This window comes from Oncorhynchus nerka, linkage group LG24 (genome assembly GCF_034236695.1).
Source record: "Oncorhynchus nerka isolate Pitt River linkage group LG24, Oner_Uvic_2.0, whole genome shotgun sequence".
In the NCBI taxonomy this organism is placed as follows: domain Eukaryota; kingdom Metazoa; phylum Chordata; class Actinopteri; order Salmoniformes; family Salmonidae; genus Oncorhynchus; species Oncorhynchus nerka.
Window position 1 is genome coordinate 30,549,883 of NC_088419.1, and position 14,957 is coordinate 30,564,839.

The following is a 14,957-nucleotide window of genomic DNA, read 5'->3' on the forward strand; positions in this document are numbered from 1 at the left end:
CCTACACTTTGTTGCTGCCCTAGGTCTGGGATTTCCTAGACTGTCACGTTGTGGGTAGGCCTACACCTTGTTGCTGCCCTAGGTCTGGGATTTCCTAGACTGTCACGTTGTGGGTAGGCCTACACTTTGTTGCTGCCCTAGGTCTGGGATTTCCTAGACTGTCACGTTGTGGGTAGGCCTACACTTTGTTGCTGCCCTAGGTCTGGGATTTCCTAGACTGTCACGTTGTGGGTAGGCCTACACTTTGTTGCTGCCCTAGGTCTGGGATTTCCTAGACTGTCACGTTGTGGGTAGGCCTACACCTTGTTGCTGCCCTAGGTCTGGGATTTCCGAGACTGTCACGTTGTGGGTAGGCCTACACCTTGTTGCTGCCCTAGGTCTGGGATTTCCGAGACTGTCACGTTGTGGGTAAGCCTACGCTTTGGGAAGGAGTGAAGAGTTTGGAACAAAAGAGCAAAGCCTAGGTCAAATCTTAGATTGTTCCTATTCTTATCACTGTGGCTTGTCGTAAACCAGACCCACACCAAGTCTCTACATTTCTGCTATGTGACAATATTTGAAGATTGCTGTCCAACAATGATCCCCAAGCAAACATATTTAGCAATTTTGTCAAGAACTTCAAGAATGAATAGCCTAATGTTGCCTCTGGTGTATAAAGCATGTACTTCCACAAAGTTGCTGGAGAGACACTTTAGTCCAGTAGGTGGCCGTAATGCACCATTAATGTTGGTAGCCAACCACAACATCACCACAGAAGAAAACGTGTTTCTTCTGGGCTTTCGCAGATTTGTTAGGCTAGCTTTATAAAAATGGTTACTCCCATATTTAGGCGTGATCCCGTCATTTTTGGTTAAAAGTAACAGGCTTTGGGGGGCTTTAATGTCAGGTGCAGCTAATTTAAAGACCTTTAGTAAAGCGGGAACCAGCTGGTAAGTAATTTCTGAGAAAATTGCTAGCTAGCCATCCGATTAGCCTAGCTAGTTACCTGACTGGACAGCTGCTTATATTTTGAAGACATTACAACGTTAATCGGCTACCTAGTTATCAGATGTTTACATTTTGACAGCAAAGTGGGCCACTAACGTTAGCTAATAAGTAGTGTGTCCGCTAACTAGCTTGTTTTCTTTTTTTTGGTTTAGCCAACTATGCTAGCTAGCTTTTAAATGTAGGTCAGGTCTCCAAGGATTGGATTAACACATTGGCAGTGCCTGGGTCGTTTAGCCCAAGCTCTGCGTAGAAGTTCATCCAACATTTGGCTGCAGTTAATACTTACCTAAGCAATAGCTAGCTGGCATTAAGTTGGTATGTACACAGATAGTACTATTAGATTGATGCCAGGTCTTATACTCATGCCAAGGGACAGTTTTCCAAACACACACGATTTGGGCTATACACACAACTTCATATATTCTTCACTGTTTGAACCACACACACTCACACCTCCTTTCTCTCCTTCCCCAGGCACTTTAGCCGGACGATGGACGAGCTGGTCCATGACCTGGTGTCGGCGCTGGAGGAGAGCTCGGAGCAGGCGGCGCGGGGGGGTTTTGGGGATGGGGGGGACCACGCGCTGGCTGTGGGCTGCCTGCTGAAGAGACAGGCCCGAAACGCCGTGGGAGGAAGAGACGCTCTGACAATCCCCACCCGCCCTGGGAGACTGGCCACCTCAGTGAGGGCTCCGAGTCCAGCCTGGACGAACATAAGGTGGGGAGGTGGTCTCGGACGGTCCAGGTCCTCAATGAACCTCGCATATCTTGTAATTGTAAAGGAACAGTACCTTGGTAACTGTATAGTAAGAATATTCCTTAAGAGCACAGATACTGTCAGTTTAACTGTCTAAACATGTGTTGTAACTGTTTGTCTTAATCTATTTCTCTTCCCTCGCTCCCTCCCTGTCAGGACTACCGTGCCACCACAGGCAGCGTTGCCAGCAGTAACAGCCACCCCCGTGACAACAGCGACTCTGACGAGCAGCTAGGCCCCAAGCGCCGTACCCCTCTGAACCCTGACACAGGACGTGGCAAGCGCCCCCTCTGGCAGGAGGACCTTGGAGGAGTGGGGAGCGCAGAGGGGTCCCGCAGTTTGAGACGCCGCCGCAAGGTCAAACGCATGGCCGTCGATCCCCCTCTGGAGGCAATGACCTCCAATAGCACCACCCCCATGCTAGGTCCCCCGCCTGTCCCCAAGCCCCACGGAGGGTGCAGGATCCCTGGGGTGAGTGCAGCTGAGGGCAGGGCAGGGATGGAGCTCACTGTTGGCGGGAAGTGCAGGGTGAAGAAGAGGAAACTGGCAGCCCACAGGCTCGGGTTGGAGGCGACTGATGAGGGCGTATTGGTGGAGCGTGGGGACGCCATTATGAGGCAGGCGGGGCCCAAGGACAAGATGGAGTTTGAGGAGCAGAAGGGCTCGGACGAGGACATGAGTGACAGGTGGTTAGTGTTTCCCTGCTCCTTTGTGTATGCCTATACTTTCACATGTACGCTCACCTGGTTGAAAGCAGGGTTTAGAAGGCTTGTTTAAGGTCTCCTACCTCAGAGGTTTCGCTGTATGATGGACACTGAAAATTGACTTCAGACTTTTCCCTTCTTCTTTTCCCATCTCTCCTTACACTCCCATCTTTTATCCTTTTATCGCTTTCTTTCTATCTCTCTTTTATTAGTGAGACCAGCAGTGTGAGCAACAGTAGTGATGGTGGACTGTACACCAATGATGAGGGGAGGCAAGGTAACCATCTATTTGACCAAATCTTGTCATTTACAGGGACTGGTGGAAGAAGGGGTGTGGCTGCACCCACTGGTCTACCACACCTTTCAACTTGAGTTTCATCATTAACTGAAATGTGCACAGTGACTGTAGGCCTATAACCTCTCACATGTAGACTTATGTCACCTGAACTCGTGCAGAATTAAGTATTTCTTTCAGTGCAATGATGCACGTAATGTTAATTTTGTCTCTGGAACAGAAACTTTGAAATATGATATCTTTCAGCATCTCTTGGGGGAATGCAAGTGGCCTGATACGTTATATGCAATTGACACTTTTCATAAAAGCAGACCGTATTAAAATCCCAACATTATGCATCCAAGACGAGCGGAAATCTCATTTGAAACATGTTGGATCGTTGTACAGCCTTCAGCAAGGGAAGAATCATGACCTTGTGTTAGAGCTTTTCTCCCATTCCCTGGATGTCTCATGCTGTGAGAGAAGCAGTAATGGATCAGACAACTTTACCGACGTCAACTATATTATTGACGCATTCATTCTATCAATTTGTAACATTTATTGTTGTGATTACTGATTTTTATAGGTCAGAGTTATGACCGAAGACAAGATGCATGTATCTAATTATAAACAAGTTGACTAACAAATATCCTTCCAAATATCTGAAATTTTATAAGCAGAAACACATTTTAAATTAGGCTTTTAAAAAAACATTTCCTGCACCCACTAGGGGAAAGGGGGATACCTAGTCAGTTGTGCAACTGAATGTCTTCCCGCATTTAACCCAACCCCTCTGAATCAGAGGTGTGGGGGGATGTCTTAATCGACATCCACGTCTTCGGTGCCCGGGGAACATTGGTTTAACTACCTTGCTCTGGGGCAGAACGACAGAGTTTTACCTTGTCAACTCTGCGATTCGGTTACTGTCCCAACACTCTAACCACTGGGTTAACTTCCACTATGTATGTAATTTATAGCGGTGTTATCAACAACAATAAAACATGTCTTCTAAAAGGTTAGTCAAAATGTAAACAAGTAAATGTTTTATATGGAACCTTTTTTCTCAGCCCTGAACTTTAACCTCTGCCCCCTCCTGATCTCCCAGGTGATGATGAGCAGAGTGACTGGTTCTATGAGGGGGAGCCAGGGGGGGCGTGTGGGGTGGCGGGGGTGATTCCCTGGTGGGAGAGGGAGGCAGGGGAGGAACTGGACCTGGCTGACCCGGTCTTCAACAGCATCCTCACCGGATCCTTCCCCATCATGAGCCCCGGAGCACAGAGAGGTAGCTGGACCCAGACCTGTCTGTTTATATATCTGCCTGTTTGTTTGAATCTCTGGGCCCAGTCCTGCTTCTCTCTCTCTCTTTGCATGATTGTAGAATTTGTTTTATACAACGAGTTGTGATCTGTCATATGGCCAGTAGGGGGCATTTCCTGCACAGGGTTTATCATTTAGCTTCTACAGCTGCCATAGTGTTTCTCCTATTCCAGTCTATGATGTGTGCGCTCTGCTGCCTCTCCTGTGTCAGGGTTCCAGGCCAGGCTGAGCCGGCTTCATGGGGGGCCCCGGGGCCAGGCTTCTCAAGGCAGCCCAGGACAAACCTTCAACGAGCGTCTGGGACGACACCACCAGGACCCCCACTCACACGAGTCAGTCTCCCTTACCTCCCTCGCAGTCACCCGACTTGTAGAATATCTGTCTATACATTTAATTTTTCCCTCATTCTGTATTTTTCTCTATTTGAATTGACTGTGTGCAAATAAACTTAACAAATCTGTGTCCTCCACAGCCCATGGTTTAGTCCGGGATCTAGAAGAGAGCATGGACAGGTAAGACATGTTTATCACTTAGCTGCACTTTCAGAACAGTACCGGGTATTATACATTTGTGGTTGATAATGCCCAGATGCATTTTACATTTGCTAATGGCTTTTCATTTGTTCTCTCTCTAGATGCACTGGGACTCACGGTCAGACAGAGGCCATCGGAGGAGCTGCTCAGTAAAGACGGCCAGCAGGTACAGGAGGAATGGTCCAATCAGCGAAGGATGTAGCAGACATATGATAGTTGTTCCATCCACAACAGCACATTGTTTCTAGAATGTTGCCAACAGATGGATGCTTATTTCCTGGTTGTGGTTCTGCAGGCAGACGAGTGGTCACCTGGGGTCTCTGTGTACGGGGGATGTCAAGAGGAGACGCAAAGCAGCACCCCTTGGCTTACCTCCGCCCACAGGTAAACTATTTGACACACCACTGTACTGTCACACTCCTGACTCACCCATCCATCCCCTGTTAAATCCATCTTTGGCTCTCAACCCTCTCTAATCTGGATTGGACAGCAGTCAGTTGGCAGGCTCTGCAGTCACAGAGAGATACCAGATTAACCCTAAACCAATGACTGCTGTGTATCCCAAACCACACCTGCTCCCCTCCCACCCTTCACCTCTACCTCTTAAGTTGTGTGTTTGATGAGAATGAGGAATTAAAGGGTTAATGGGTCATAACCAGGTACCCATCTTGGTTCCAGGAAGAGGATATGAAGGTATTTACCAATGGCTACAATAGGAAGTGATGCAACCGGAGTCTGCTCTACTGCCCTCATCTCTCCTTGCTACATAAGAGCAAAGGGAAAGGAAGAGAGACGAGATGTCTATTGTGACCCAGTCATTGTAGAGCAGACCGGTGCTAAATCATTAGGTTGGAGTGGTAGAGGTCAGGGGTTAAATACTGTAGCTCCATTGAGCCAAATCAATAAGCCGTCATCAAGATCATCTGCTCGTATCTCTTTCCGTCTCCCCTTCTCTTGTGTCTGTCTTTTTCTCTGTTGTAACTCTGTGTTCCTGTTCTTTTATCTCTCCTTCTCTAGGGTTGGTAGGTGAGAGTGCGGGGCCCATCCCAGAGACCAACATGGGCAACCGGATGCTGCAGAGTATGGGCTGGAACCCCGGCATGGGCCTGGGTCCGGAGGGCAGGGGCATCACCGAGCCCGTTCGGGCCACGCAGAGACCCAAGGGAGCGGGTCTGGGTTTTAAATAAGCCTCAGGTTTTAGGCCCCAACTGAACAGGCCAGTAGGCCTCGATGGAGATGGACCCTACCGAGAGCAGGGAGGACTGTGGTCAACTCTCTCTGGGAAAGAAACTCTGATGGAGCAGCAGAGCTGGATGAAGGAACAGATGCAAGTCTGCAAGAACAGTTTTAACTAATAGGAAGACCGAAAGGATCATCTGAGGTGGGAACCCCAACGCTCCATGCACTTCCACTCTTAACCAGGGCCGAAACTCATAAGGGAACTTTTGACCCTGGTTAGGGGAAGTGCATGGAGCGTTGGGGTTCCCACCTCAGATTTGTAGTTGGGATGTTCAATGTTTCTACCATGGAAAAGGGAAGGAATGGAAGAAAATACCCAGGCGTTGTTGAGTTTGATTGTACGAGACTAGCCAGGTTGTGTAGTTGGACTGTGTGTACTGCAGAGCACACTAAAAGGCTCAGTTTCACAATAATATAATTTCTCTTCAATCAACGGTTGTTCTGATATTGCACAGTATGACAAATATATTTTAGGTGAATATCACTGTACGCATCAAAATAATGTGTGTGGTGGAAGTTTATATTTGATTTTAAATATGTTTTGCGACACTGCATTGGTGTTATTCCAGGGTAATTATAATGGAATAACATTATTCCTGTGGCTTAGTACAAAAAGATGATGGCTGAAGTGTTAGCAAAGTACTGCATTAGGTTAAGGTAATTACAATTATACTACTTGTAGTTTCTCTGGTATAACGCTAATGTAATGTAACTGGCAAATGTTTTTTTAAATGGGTCTATATGGTTCCTTTTGGGATATCGGGCAGTGATATTTGATTGTAGATGACGGTTATTGGTAATAAAAATTAAGATGCCAATTTTTCTCCTCTCTGCTCCTGACTGCATGTGCTCCCATAAACAGAATGAATTGGACGGGCATCCCCATTCAAGTCGATAGTGGCATAATGGGTTGACTGGCTAGCATTGCAAGTGTACCCATAGGAGCAAAGTAGGAAGTGTACCCATCAATTTGTGGTGCGATTTGTTTTGATTCAACTCAACCGATTACAAAGAAATACATTCCATTAGCCACATCAGTTAACATAAATTCAATTAATGTTCTACATCAGCATTGAAATGATTGAATACAGTACCAGTCAAATTGCCAGGGTTAGAGGTTCCCAAACTCGGCTCTGCCCCCCCCAAACCCCCGGGTGCACATTTAGGTTTTGCCCATTTAGGTTTTGCCCTAGCACTACACAGCTGTTTCAAACAACCCATTATGCTTTTTTCTTTTTTTTTTACGGTTATGACATTTACTTTGTTTTCATGATGGTGTTCATCCATAACCGGCGGTTATATGGTAATTGTGCCGGCGTAAAGATGGTATTCCTGAGGGAAGTGGGAATAATTCAGGAAATGAATATTGAAATAAAGTCATTGTATGTATGGTATTGAAGTAGAATGTTCAACCCTGAACACTCCAGAATAGTGTTTATTTTATTAAAAAGGCAGTGCAGTTAACTTGATTTCCTGTTTTTGTTTTATGACATTGAATTAACACTTGGAAATTGTGAAAATGATCATATTGCCCTTTTTGTGTAAGAGCTGTTTGAAAAATAATTCCAGGAATTTCAGCCTGTTCAAGTGGTGTGGAGTTATTTGGACAAGATCATGACATTACAATCTGATCTGATTATTCTGACCAATGACCAGTCATCTTTTATTTGCGTGCCTATCCTACTTTGAAGGGATTAGCGGGGTAGGCTCTGGCCAAGACGATCCTATCCGCCAATCAGGGCTGTTGGGCGATCAGACTGAGCATTTCAATGGCAAAAGGAGGCATACTTATTTTGCATTAAATAAATACACAGTGTTTTATTAGACATACAGTGATCATTTAAACGTAACATTAAAAAGACTGCATGGGGGGCTTTAAAAAGAAGCCAAACAAAATTCTGTTTCCCAATCATGCTGTACTTGCTATGTATGTGTAGCAACCATCTCATGGCAATGTCTTTACAATAACAATTCCCAGAGTGTACAGTAGACCGTAACATGTTTTATAAAGTGAAAAAATGATATTGGTTACACTTTACAGTCTTCTATTTACCTGGTAAATAACAACTGAAATAGGTTTGTTAAAAAAAAGTGTTACCATTGCCAATGTAATGTTCATTAAACTTGAGGGCCTGAGTGAAACAATCCCCCTGGTATGAGCAGATTCCGTTTGTGGGTTCAGTTTGTCTTACCATGTCTCTCTTTCTTGCTCTCTCAAGCAAAAAGCAACAGAAAAATACTCCCTAAGAAAACATCAAAATAAAAAATATTTAAAAAACACGCTTCATAAACTCTCTCATGAACTCGATTGATATACACAACATGACCAAAAGTATGTGGACACTGCTCGTCAAACATCTCATTCCAAAGTCATGGGCATTAATATGGAGTTGGTCCCTCCCTTTGCTGCTATAACAGCCTCCACTCTTCTGGGAAGGCTTTCCGCTAGATGTAGGAACATTTCTGCGGGACTTGCTTACATTCAGCCACAAGAGCATTAGTTCGGTCGAGCACTGATGTTGGGTGATTAGGCCTGGCTCGCAGTTGGCGTTCCAGTTCATCCCAAAGGTGTTCGATGGGGTATGTGCAGGCCAGTCAAGTTCTTCCACACCAATCTCGACAAACCATTTGTGTATGGACCTCGCTTAGTGCACAGGGGCATTGTCAGACTGAAAGGAAAGGGCCTTCCCCAAACTGTTGCCACAAAGTTGGAACCACAGAATTGTCTAGAATGTCATTGTATGCTGTAGGGTTAAGATTTCCCTTCACTGGAAGTAAGGGGCCTAGCCCGAACCATGAAAAACAGCCCCAGACCATTCTTCTCCACCAAACTTTACAGTTGGCACTATGCATTCGGGCAGGTAGCGTTCTCCTCGCATCCACCAAACCCAGATTTGTCTGTCGGACTGCCAGATGGTGAAGCGTGATTCATCACTCCAGAGAACGCGTTTCCACTTCTCCAGAGTCCAATGGCGGTGAGCTTTACGCCACACCAGCAGATGCTTGGCATAGCGCATGGTCATCTTAGGCTTGTTCGGCCATAGAAACCCATTTCATGAAGCTCCCGGTGAACAGTTATTGTGCTGACGTTGCTTTCAGAGGCAGTTTGGAACTCGGTAGTGAGTGTTGCAAACAAGGACAGACGATTTTTACGATCTTCAACACTCGGCGGTCCCGTTCTGTAAGTTTGTGTGGCCTACCACTTCACGGTTGAGCTGTTGTTGTTCCTAGACATTTCCACTTCACAATAACAGCACTTACAGTTGACCAGGGCAGCTCTAGTAAGGCAGAAATTTGAGGAACTGACTTGTTGGAAAGGTGGCATCCTATGATGGTGCCACTTTGAAAGTCACTGAGCTCGTCAGTAAGGCCATTCTACTGCCAATGTTTGTCTATGGACATTGCATGGCTGTGTGCTCGATTTTATACACCTGTCAGCAACTGTGTGGCTGTAATAGCCAAATCCACTCATTTGAAGGGTTGTCCACATACTTTTGTATATGTAGTGTACTTGCATCAAACTCACATGCTGACAGAGAACCTCACTAAAACATGATGCTCTTGCCTCTCTCTTTCCCTTCCTCTCCCTCCCCTTCGCAAGGCTGCTACAGCGATCCCTGTATCTATGGCAAATGCAGAAGAGCTGTGTCCTCTACTTCCTCTCTATCCTCTTCCCCTATCACACACACACACACTCAGGACTGAGTGGGGTACGTGAACTCAGCGCTGGTCCAGAGGAGAGGAGAGAAAAGTCTGTGCTGCTGCATCGCTGAGCCACAGAGAGGAGAGGAAGGAAGAGAGCTGGGTAGAGCTGAAGGCACAGAGAGGAGAGGAAGGAAGAGAGCTGGGAAGAGCTGAAGGCACAGAGAGGAGAGGAAGGAAGAGAGCTGGGTAGAGCTGAAGGCACAGAGAGGAGAGGAAGGAAGAGAGCTGGGTAAAGCTGAAGGCGTTTGTCCTTGAGACTGACTGACTGACTGCAGCTGGCTGCAGGGCTCTGGAGGAAACAGGGAGAGTGAGTACTGAGTCGGACGGGGCAGGGGCTGGATGGGATGTTAAAATATGTTGTTGTGGGGTATTTAGACTGGGGGCATTTAGAGGGTATCTGAAAGTGTGTATCTAGAGTGGGGTATTTTGACCAGGGCAGTTGACTAGAGGGCATTTGGGCTGGGATAGAAATGTTTGTGTGAGTGTGTGTGTGTGTTTCCTTTGTCCAGGTGGGAGAGGTCTGTCCTGTACTCAGGTATACCCACCTAACTTAGGTTTCTATCGGCTTCCTGCTCTCCCAAAACAGTGTGTGCCACTACCCACAGTTAGTTTTGAGAATAGCTATCTTAATGCATTCCTCAATCTTCTGCCTGCATTCTAAGGTCAAGTTGGTCAGTGATGAGTTGTTCTCTGTCATTTTTCCAATACATGTTCATCCTTCATTCCATGTCGCATGGGTTAAGTAAACATTTCTTTACAGAGCTTTTACTCTCCCCATCCCTCCATCCCTCTACTGCCTCCCTTTCTCTAGTGTTGACAGATCGATAGTTATACATCTATAATTTGAAGACATCAGTTATGGCGGTCCTCCAAAGCCAGTCATTATCGTGTGTAATCTTGGAGTGGTGTTCCTGGTGTAGCTGAGACCCACTGGTCTGGCTGATTGGCTGCTGCTCAACCGATCCACCTTTATAAGAGAGAGAGGGAGAGGGAGGGGGGTGGGGAGAGGTAGAGGGCATAGAGAGAGGGACAGGTATGTGCGAAGGAGGAGAAGTAGGAGGGACAGGAGAGGGAAGAGAAAGGAGAAAGATGGAGAGGAATTGGGGGAGAGAAGGAGAGGCAGAGAGAGGACAGGGGATAGAGAGAACAAGAATGAGAATGAGGGAGAGAAAATGGAAGAAGGAGAATGGGTATAGGAACTGGAGAGAGTGAGAGAGAGGAAGAACAGAAGAGAGGTGGGATGAAGTGGGAGGAAATTTGCACCTAAAAACCCTGTGTATTAAGTCGACTGCCAGAGTAAGATTATACCACCTGTGGAGAGAGAGGTTAACTGTGAGGTGGTAGGCCAGGTAATCCGATCTTTAGAGTGTGTCTGCCTGTTTGTCTGCCTGCGTGCGTGCGTGCGTGTGCGTGCGTGCGTGCGTGCGTGCGTGCGCGCGCGTGTGTGTGTGTGTGTGTGTGTGTGTGTGTGTGTGTGTGTGTGTGTGTGTGTGTGTGTGTGTGTGTGTGTGTGTGTGTGTGTGTGTGTGTGTGAGGTTCCTGCTGTCGTCAGCAGGTGTCTGAGTTTGAGACATCATGCTGAGAGGGTCAGGTGCTGACTAACAGTATTCCACCTGTGTAAGCACCACCCTGGTGGCTTCACACCTGAGATGTGCCCCGTGATAGGCCTGGGAAGCAGGTGTGTGTATACAGAAAACACCAGATATAAGGATGACAAAGAATACAACAGAGATAAGGTGTGAAGAGCCGTGGTGACCTTGGTGAATCTTCTCCCTCCCTCTTTTTGTTTTGTTTTCTCCATATCTCTGTTCATCATTTGAGGAGAGAGGTGAGCAGACAAGAAAGAGAGATACAAAGAAAGAGAGAGAAAAGGAAGAGTATTAAGGATTAGGAAGGACAGGAAGACAGAGACGTATGTAATTTAGAGAGATATACTTCATGACCAAAAGTATGTGGACACCTGCTTGTCAAACATCTCATTCCAAATTCATGGGCATTAATATGGAGTTGGTCCCCCCTTTGCTTCTATAACAGCCTCCACTCTTCTGGGAAGGCTTTCCGCTAGATGTTGGAACATTGCTGCGGGGACTTGTTTCCATTCAGCCACAAGTGCATTAGTTCGGTCGAGCACTGATGTTGGGCGATTAGGCCTGGCTCGCACTCAGCGTTCCAATTCATCCCAAAGGTGTTCGATGGATTTTGAGGTCAGGGCTCTGTGCAGGCCAGTCAAGTTCTTCCAGACCGAACTCAACAAATCATTTCTGTATGGACCTCGCTTGTGCACGGGGGCATTGTCATGCTGAAACAGGAAAGGGCCTTCCCCAAACTGTTGCCACAAAGTTGGAAGCACAGAATTGTCTAGAATGTCATTGTATGCTGTAGGGTTAAGATTTCCCTTCACTGGAACTAAGGGGCCTATCCCAAACCGTGAAAAACAGCCCCAGACCATTATTCCTCCTCCACCAAACTTTACAGTTGGCACTATGCATTTGGGCAGGTAGCGTTCTCCTGGCATCCGCCAAACCCAGATTTGTCCGTTGGCCATGGAAACCCATTTCACAAAGCTCCCGACTAACAGATCTTGTGCTGACGTTGCTTCCAGGGGCAGTTTGGAACTCGGTAGTGAGTGTTGCAACGGAGGACAAACTATTTTTATGTGCGATGCATTTCAGCACTCGGCGGTCCTGTTCTGTGAGTTTGTGTGGTCTCACTTAGCATCTGAGCTATTGTTGCTCCTAGACGTTTCCACTTCCCAATAACAGCACTTACAGTTGACCGGGGCAGCTCTAGCAGGGCAGAAATTTAACAAACGTACTTGCTGGAAAGGTGTCGTCCTATGACGGTGCCACGTTGAAAGTCACTGAGCTGTTCATTAAGGCCATTCTACTGCCAGTGTTTCCTATGGAGATTGCATGGCTTTATGCTCGATTTTATACACCTGTCAGCAGCGGGTGTGGCTGAAATATTAGAATCCACTCATTTGAAGGGGTGTCCACATACTTTTGTATATATAGTGTGTCTGTACATAGGGAGATAGATAAAGGGAAGTGAACTTGTTAATCCTGTGCTCCTTGCTGAGAGGACATTCCATCTGTAATCCTCCAGTGGTTAAAAAAGGTCTGCTTACATGACCAGCTGAAAATACAGGTTGGTAGGTTATCTGCTAAACACAATGACAGAGGGAAAGAGAGAGAAAGAAGGTGGGGGGGGGGGGTAGAAGGAGAGGGAGGGAGAGAGAGAGGTTATACCTGTCATAGGTGAAAGCAAGTGTTCTACGTCATAGTTTCAGATCAGTGATTACTCCAATGAAGGGGGGAAGAACGTATGTTGGCTTTATAGGACTCCACTAGAGGGCAATCCAGACCAAAGTGTTTAGGGACAGCTGCAATAGGCTGGCTATGGTCCCGCAGTCACCCAACAGTGTTTTTTCCTTCCCTCTGTATTCCAAACGGGACCATACAGGGAGGGTCGTGTGAGCAGTGCAAACCATTTAAAACCATTGATTAGTTGGTTGTCACCATAGACTAAGTAACAGTTTTATGGTCAGTGGCATGATCAGGTGGTCCCAGAGGTTCTATTGCAGTTTCCCACACAGGGAGGGAACAGCCACTGGTGGCAAGGCTCTGATAGTGAATACATCCTGTTTCCTGATCAATATTTAATGTGTGAGTGACTGATCAATATTTAATGTGTGAGTGACTGATCAATATTTAATGTGTGAGTGACTGATCAATATTTAATGTGTGAGTGACTGATCAATATTTAATGTGTGAGTGACTGATCAATATTTAATGTGTGAGTGACTGATCAATATTTAATGTGTGAGTGACTGATCAATATTTAATGTGTGAGTGACTGATCAATATTTAATGTGTGAGTGACTGATCAATATTTAATGTGTGAGTGACTGATCAATATTTAATGTGTGAGTGACTGATCAATATTTAATGTGTGAGTGACTGATCAATATTTAATGTGTGAGTGACTGATCAATATTTAATGTGTGAGTGACTGATCAATATTTTGACCAATCTGCTCATCCTGGCACTAAACTATCAATCTCTCAGTCTATCTATCCAAAGACCCATCCATATAGTCTCTCCCTCCCTCCGTCCCTCTCTCTTCTACCACTCCTTAACCCTTCCTCCAGTAATCATCCCTCTATCTCTCTCTCTCTCTGTCTGTCTATCTCTCTGTCCCTAGCATGTACTATATCTGTGCAGTGAGACGATAGTGTTTGCCTACAACATGTCTAAGTAATTGATGGATTGCACTGAGTTGGACGATAGCTAAACTCATTATTCTCAGTGCGTCTCGCAGTGATGATGTCAGAAGTACCAGAGGAAGAATGATGAGGTGAGACAGTAGGGGGTTGGGGACACCAGAGAGAGACGCTCTTGGTTTAGAACTCAATCTGACAGCTGTCCCTATAGAGAGGGTGCTGGGATTCGGAAGGGAGTACAGTAAATCAAGGTGAGTTGAAATCACTGAGTAAAAACAAATAGAGTTAAATTGACCCCACTGGAGTTAGTGTTGATAACTGGAGTTGAATGGGATGGAGTACTTTTAACTCCATTAAGAGTAACCAGAGACAGGGAGTTAAAACTATGGAGTGTCCACATATGTGCGAGGGACCTCATTGTCATATTTCCCAGCATGCTCTGTTTCAGGTAGATTTTTTTAAATGGTTTGTTTCAATATCTGTGTTTTCACATGTACATTGATTGTTTTTGATCTTATGCTACACAATGATATGTAACATACATTTTCTTAACTAAACTAAGCTTAATAAGTGGTTGGATTTATTGGAACCTTTACTGAAAAGGCGGTTCCAGTTTACATGATGTACTGGGTAGTCTGTAACATCCGTTCTCTCATATCTCCTCTGACATGCATTAAGTCCTGGGTGATTGCTGGATAGCCTCCCTCTGAAATGGATACAAATAGTGACTGGATGTCATATTGTAAACCACCATAATATGACACAGAAATATGTAAATGAGACTTTACACCTCAAATGGGACTGTATAAATCCCAAAAATCTCAATAGGAGTTTAAATAACTATTGTGATTATATTGTGAGAGTAAATGTTACACTAAATAATTAACTCTAGAATACTGATCGACACTGCAGAGAGTTAAACAAGTCACAGGGTTATTTTCCATTAATACCGTACAGAGTGAAACCCAATGACGCAGAGTTAAATATCAACACTAAATATGAGCAGATACAACTCTAAAAAAATAACTCTGTTGCCAGAGTATGTTTTACTATTTTTAGACTGGGACCAAATGTTAACTGTAGCAGAGTTAAATCTTTTTCAATTAAAGTCAAATTTACTCTGCCGTTTTTTATTGTGTGAGGTTTGAGGGTTGCTTCCTCCACTCTCTCAGATTGAGAAAAACGGATGTAATCCATACTATGGTCAATGCTGACTGCTT

At 45.6% G+C, this 14,957-nt stretch overlaps 1 protein-coding gene across 1 annotated transcript; it reads left to right on the top strand.

Moving 5' to 3' along the window:
• The first annotated feature begins 732 nt into the window (after window positions 1–732).
• Window positions 733–7,955, top strand: gpatch2 (G patch domain containing 2). Its single transcript, XM_029631505.2, is given in 11 exon segments — window positions 733–929; window positions 1,462–1,601; window positions 1,604–1,704; window positions 1,900–2,432; window positions 2,660–2,724; window positions 3,827–4,003; window positions 4,250–4,370; window positions 4,511–4,550; window positions 4,673–4,737; window positions 4,867–4,955; window positions 5,589–7,955. Coding segments are annotated over 11 exon segments (1,551 nt in total). The 5' UTR covers window positions 733–879; the 3' UTR covers window positions 5,759–7,955.
• The last annotated feature ends 7,002 nt before the right edge of the window (window positions 7,956–14,957 follow it).